This window comes from Neodiprion pinetum, chromosome 7, assembly GCF_021155775.2.
Source record: "Neodiprion pinetum isolate iyNeoPine1 chromosome 7, iyNeoPine1.2, whole genome shotgun sequence".
Lineage (NCBI taxonomy): Eukaryota > Metazoa > Arthropoda > Insecta > Hymenoptera > Diprionidae > Neodiprion > Neodiprion pinetum.
Genome location: NC_060238.1, coordinates 11,699,740 through 11,705,739, shown reverse-complemented (window position 1 = coordinate 11,705,739; position 6,000 = coordinate 11,699,740). Strand labels below are relative to the sequence as shown.

Here is a 6,000-nt window from a genome sequence, read left to right as displayed (position 1 = left end):
GAGCCCAGCAGGGCAGGGAAGCAAGGTCACTGGCTGGAGGACACGACCGGAGACGCCGCCCTCCTCGGGATGCGAAACCTGACGAGCAACCTGATGCTGGGTGGAAGAGGCGAAGGCTTCGTGTGGATGAGAGTAAGCAGCACGAGTGTCTTCAGCTGCTACTTCTTGCCCAATACGTAGACGCAAGACCTGGAGATGCAGCTGGACGGCCTCGACGAGGCGGTCAGGGCGGCAAGGGGTAGGATCCTCAGAGAAGGTGACTTCAACGCGAAGTCGCCGCTATGGGGATCTGATAGATGGAACGAGAGGGGCGAGATCGTGACCGAGTTCATGGCCAGACTCGACCTCTGGCCCATAAACACGGGAGACGCCCCAACCTGGAGCAGGGAACCCACCGCCGCGAAGTCGATCATCGACATCACGGTTCGCAGCTCCGGAGTGGCGGCCGAGATACGAGAATGGAGGGTCCATGAAGAATAGAGCCTGAGCGACCATCGCTACATCTACATGAAGTGGGTGGCGCACGGTGGAGCTCGAGCAACAGACAGAGACGCCAGCCTGCGGTTTAGCCCGGGATGGGTCGTTAGAAAGCTGGACAAGGCGGCCATGACAGCCTGTCTCAAAGAAGAGACAGCGAATCACAGGCAAGGCCCAACCGAGACCTGCAAGTCGAAAGTAGACGCCCTCGTGGACACCATCACCAGGGCATGCGATGCGAGAATACCGAGAAAAAGGCCACAGCGTGGCAGGATCGCCGTCTACTGGTGGACCTGCGTGATCGCTCAACTTCGACGCGACTGCATTAGAGTCAGGCGGCGGATGCAGAGAGCGCGGGCCAAAGGCGAAGGCAGAGAGGCGAGAAGTACGGAATACAGGTGTGTCAAAAAGAGCATGAGAGATAAGATCAAAGCTAGCAAGGCCAAGTGCTGGGAGGAGCTACTGCAGGCGGTGGAGGAAGACCCGTGGGGGCCGCCGTACAAGCTGGTCACCAAGAAACTTGCAGGCCTAAGGCAACCAGAAGACCCGACAATCGTCGAGGGGGTGCTAGGTGAGTTGTTCCCAACTCACGGGAAGACGTTAAGCACCACGCTCGGGTGCAACGATGAGGGTCCCACTGAACCTTTCACCGAGGCGGAGCTCGCCAACGCGGCAAGGAGGCTCGGTGGGGGGAAGGTGCCAGGACCTGTTACAGTGCCGAAAGAAGCCTTGGCCGTAGTTGCCGTGTGCTACCCAGACACACTCCTCAGGGCCTACAACGAGTGCCTTCGCAGCGGAGCATTTCCCGGCAGGTGGAAAAGACAAAGGGTTGTTCTACTGCCTAAGGGGCAGGCTAAGAATGGGGAGTTGCCGCCGTACCGGCCCATCAGGCCAATTGACGTTTCTGGCAAAATACTGGAAAGGCTATTGCACGCCAGGCTCGAGGCAGCTCCGGACGCCTCGGGCGGACTAGCGGATAATCAGTACGGCTTCCGTAGGGGAAGGTCGACCAACCAAGCTATCGACAAGTTCGTGGACATCGCCAGGAAAGCAAACGAGCGCAAAGGTCGCTTCGCTACCCCCTGCTTGTGGGCGCTTTTGGCCATCAAAAACGTCTTCAATGCGGTGGGGCACGACGTAATCCTGGAAGCGATAATAAAGCGGAAGGACATGCCGGCGTACCTCCTGGGCATATTCAAGAGCTACCTGGAAAACAGGTTACTTCTGTAATGCACCAGCAAAGGCAAAAGAACGCGCCCACTGATAACAGGGGTTTACAGGGGTCTGCCCTCGGCCCACTACTATGGAACGTGGCCTATGATGACTTGCTGCGGCTGAAAATGTCGAAAGGGGTGAGAACTATCGGCTTCGCCCACAACGTAGCTCAGGTGGTGTCAGCAAGGACGGCGGAACTGCCGGAAAGCAAGACCAATGAAGCAGTCAGCAGCGCTCTGACGTGGCTACCTGGCGTAGGACTAGACCTGGCGGAAAGGAAGACGGAGATAGTGGTGATAACTAGGCGGCACACGCTGAAGGTCAACCCTATCAAAGTCAAAGGACACGAGTTGAATCCCACAGACAGCGCGAATGACCTAAAGTGACCATTGACGCCAGGTTGAACTTCGCGGAGCACGTGCGGAAGGCCGCACACAAGGCTATGGGCGTAGCCGCGGCCTTCGGCAGGCTAATGCTCAACATCGCGGAACCGGCCTACGTGAAAAGTGAACTCCTGGAGAGCGTAACATACTCCGGTGCACTCTACGGAGCCTCTGTGTGGGCGGACGCCCTAAGCGTGGCGAGAAACATGAGCAGACTGGAGGCTGCAAGAAAGGCCAGCGCACTTCGAGTCGTGTCAGCGTACCGCACTGTCTCAACGCGGGCCGTTATGTTGCTGGCGGGCCTGATTCTGCTGCACCAGATGGCGGTCGAACGAAAAAGAATCGCGGAGGTGGAAGTGAGAAGCGGGGCCCGTGGCAAGGCGGCTAGGGTCAGACTGAGACGTAAGGAGCGGGTGAAGACGACCGAGGAATGGGACATGGAACGGGGTGAAGAGGAGAAGGGGACATGGAGGAGGGAGGCGATGCCCTCGGTAGTACCTTGGATCGACCGGAGACACGGCCAGATGGAGTTTCACCTGACCCAATGCCTAACGGGGCACGGGTGCTTCGGTGCATATCTCCATCGGATAGGTAAGGAGACGACGCCAAGGTGACACCACTGCGAAGCCGCTGCGGACGACGCAAAACACACGTGGTTCGTATGCCCGGCATGGAAGGCACCGAGGTAAGAAATGTGGAGCGCGACCGGACCGACCGCGAGCATCCGGGAGGTAGTGCGCGCCATGCTGAGAAGGTTGGAACAGTGAAATGCAGTGACTGACTACATCAGACGAGTACTCCGTGACAAGGAGGAAGCCGAACGGAACAGAAGGGGTAAACGACCAGGCAGGAGACCCAACCCGGGGACGCTTGCGCGAGCCGCGGCGTGCGGCTGTGACCTGGCATACAGGCACGCCGTATGCTTCAGGAGCGCGGGCTACCTAAGGGACGATGTGGCTGAACCTACCAGTGACGTAGCGGATATAAGCGTGGTACAGGACAAGATCGTGGGTCTGGCGGCAAGGCACGCCGCCGAGGAAATCGGGAGAGGACCGCCTGCGGTCAGAGCGACAATGCCGGGTAGCGAGGGTGCAAGGGTCCGGATGACCTATGGGGACGTAAATTACATAGGCAACAACCGGGCTATATTGTACCCGAAGCGCAGGTACGGAGGTCAACAAAAGCCGACGAACTTGTGCAGTCCGGTGAATATGCAACCAATGGGGCTAGACGTGGTGGTGCTCGACGGCGTAGTCTTCACCGTCATGTGCCAATGCGTCAGCTGGGATGAGCATGTGAGGATGTTTTCGCACTACAGGTCCACGGTGGACAAGGGGGCCACCTGCTTGTACTGGCGGCTGGCTAGGACGCAGACGTCGCAGGTAAGTGTGCAAGAGCTTGGTTGTGGCCACGTGAGCACGCCTTGCAACATGCTCTGCAGAAAAGACAAGTAGTGCGCAGGGAGATGCGAAGCGTGACTAGTGACACGGACAGTTAGACAATTTGGCAGGACAGTACTGCAAAGCCAATGAACGTAGCGCAGGAGGTGCAGTGACAGGAGATTAGCGACACGGACAGACGGGTAAATTGGCAGGACAATAGTGCGAAGACAACGAGCAAAGTGTAGTGGTCAGTGTAGTGCGAAGCGTGACTGCGGACGAGGTCGCCGGAAGACAGACAGTAGCGAATTCTGTGCCGACAGTAGACACAACTGAGGCAAGAAAAATGGAGGCGAAGGAAAGCTGACTGAGGCGCGACTGTCCGGCCGAGATGGTCAACGTCACAATGACGTAAGCGGGAGAGAGAAGCCAAGAGAACGGCCGGCCACAGGGACGGAGTGCACTAATGCGAGAGCGGGTCCGCTCCGTCCTGGGTGATGAGCGGCGGAGCGGTCTTAGCCGGTGAAAATCGGGCACTATCCTAGGGCACCATTGAACATCCGGATGTCTTCCGAATATTTCCCCTTCACCGCTGAAAAAAAAGGTTAGGTTTGGTCGGGTTAGGTTAGGCCGGTAACACACCGACTACATGTCCCGTCATCTCGTCCGCCATCTTGCATGATAGTTAGCCATCTTGTATGTCGTTCCGCCATCCAGCGGGTCAATTTGCAATCTTGCAGTCGGTAGCACACTGACGCTCGTTCGGTAACAAACCGACTACAGGCGAGGCGCGTGCCGCAGCACTCGATCCTGTCGGTAAGGCAGGTTTGAGCCAGAACCTCCCTTATATAACTAAGAGCATTGTGTATTTCTATTTTCGCTTCGTATTTCATTCTTGAATTCAAGATGCTACATGCCTAGTGCGTGCATCCACTTTTCACATAGAAGAGGATTACTACCATTATTTATCACATATAAGTCATTTTCATGTTTTTCATTGTTGCACTTGATTTTTACACTAATTTTTCCTTATACCGGCATTGCTTCATCGTTATACGCTCACAGAGTTCTATTCACATTTTGTAACGGAGTGTTTGAAAAATAACGTTGATAGTATTCGGACGGAATCGCCGAAATTTGTGAACCTGAGTCGATTTTCAGTGGTAACGGTACCTTGTTTACATACACCGTCTCGATTAGCGGTTCTACGCGTTTATAATTTACTCCAATTGGTTCTATCTTTTTGATATTCATTTTCATTCGGTGAATCGCTTAATATATATCCCGATTATATTTCGCTGTTTCATCGTACTCGTCATTTGCGTTACTGTTATTATTATCGCTGTTATCGCGAACGTGTAGGACCTGTACGTTTAAGTCTCGCTCACATACGTATGAATTATCAATATTATTCAATCTTTGGTTAGATTACGAACCCTGTTCATTTCGGCACACGGAAAAAATGTGCCCTTTTCTTCCGCATTTGCTACAATATTTGTATCCGAGCGAGCTTTGAAATCTACGATGGTCGCTTTTGCCGCGACACCTACACACCTCTTCTTCACTCGCTTGCCCCGCATTCTTCCGCTGTTGCTGTGGTCGTTGCTTATGTGCGAACGTGTTGTTTGGCGTTCGCTGCTTTGTGCCTTGATAACCGCGTGACGAAGTCACGTGGTGCATGCCTGCTGCTTCCTCCGATGTTCTGGAGCCTTCTCCTGTACGTCGTCTTTTTAGCGTGTTCTCGTTGGCGGCTTCAACTAATTTTGCCAACGCTATTAGGTCGTCCAGTGATTCAGCCGATTGTTCTGAAATTTTGTACTTTATGAGTGAATTGATCACCCCCGAGATTGACTGGTCTTTTACTTGAGTTTTTAGTTCGATTGACGCAAATTTGCATGGTATGGCCAATGTTTTTATAGCTGGCGTAAATTCTTGAATACTTCCGTTTACTACTTGTTTCTTTTCACGAAACGTAAATCGCGCCGAGTATTTCCCTTCATCCGGAGCACACATTTCTGTTAACTTATTAGCGATGTCTTCATACTTCATACCATTTGCATCCGTTGTCTCGCATTCAATCTGTAACTCATTGTATACTTCCGACAACAATGACGTTGATAGAAGCACTTCCTTTTTCTTAAATCGGTTATGTCATTAAGCGTAGAGTTTCCAGCTGTCGCAAGAATCCTTTCAGGTTACCTTTCTTTTGAAACGGCTTCACGTGGCCGAGCAGCGACATTTTGACTAGTTTCTTTTCTGTATTTTTATTCACTTTGGGTTCTTTTGAATTACTATGATAACTTTCCGTCGGTGGTTTATTTTCAGTTTTCGAGTTTTGTGCTATAACTGTTTTGATGCACTTGTTTAATGCTTTGCGGGAAGATTCTACTGTTTGCGTTTGATTATCAGGAAAACCGTAATTGCTGCAAACTTCAATTATATTATCTTCGCCGAACGTATTTATCCACGAAGTGTGACTTAACTCAATGTCAGATTTTATAAACGACCAATTTAACGCCGACATGTGCCTGCGCACTCAGACGACT

General features: G+C 52.8%; 1 protein-coding gene across 1 annotated transcript; it reads left to right on the top strand.

Annotated features, from left to right (window-relative positions):
- The first annotated feature begins 507 nt into the window (after nucleotides 1-507).
- Nucleotides 508-1,707, top strand: LOC138191286 (uncharacterized). The gene has a single exon (XM_069137928.1). The coding sequence runs from the start codon at nucleotides 508-510 to the stop codon at nucleotides 1,705-1,707; it is 1,200 nt and encodes a 399-aa protein (XP_068994029.1).
- Nucleotides 1,708-6,000: the final 4,293 nt, after the last annotated feature.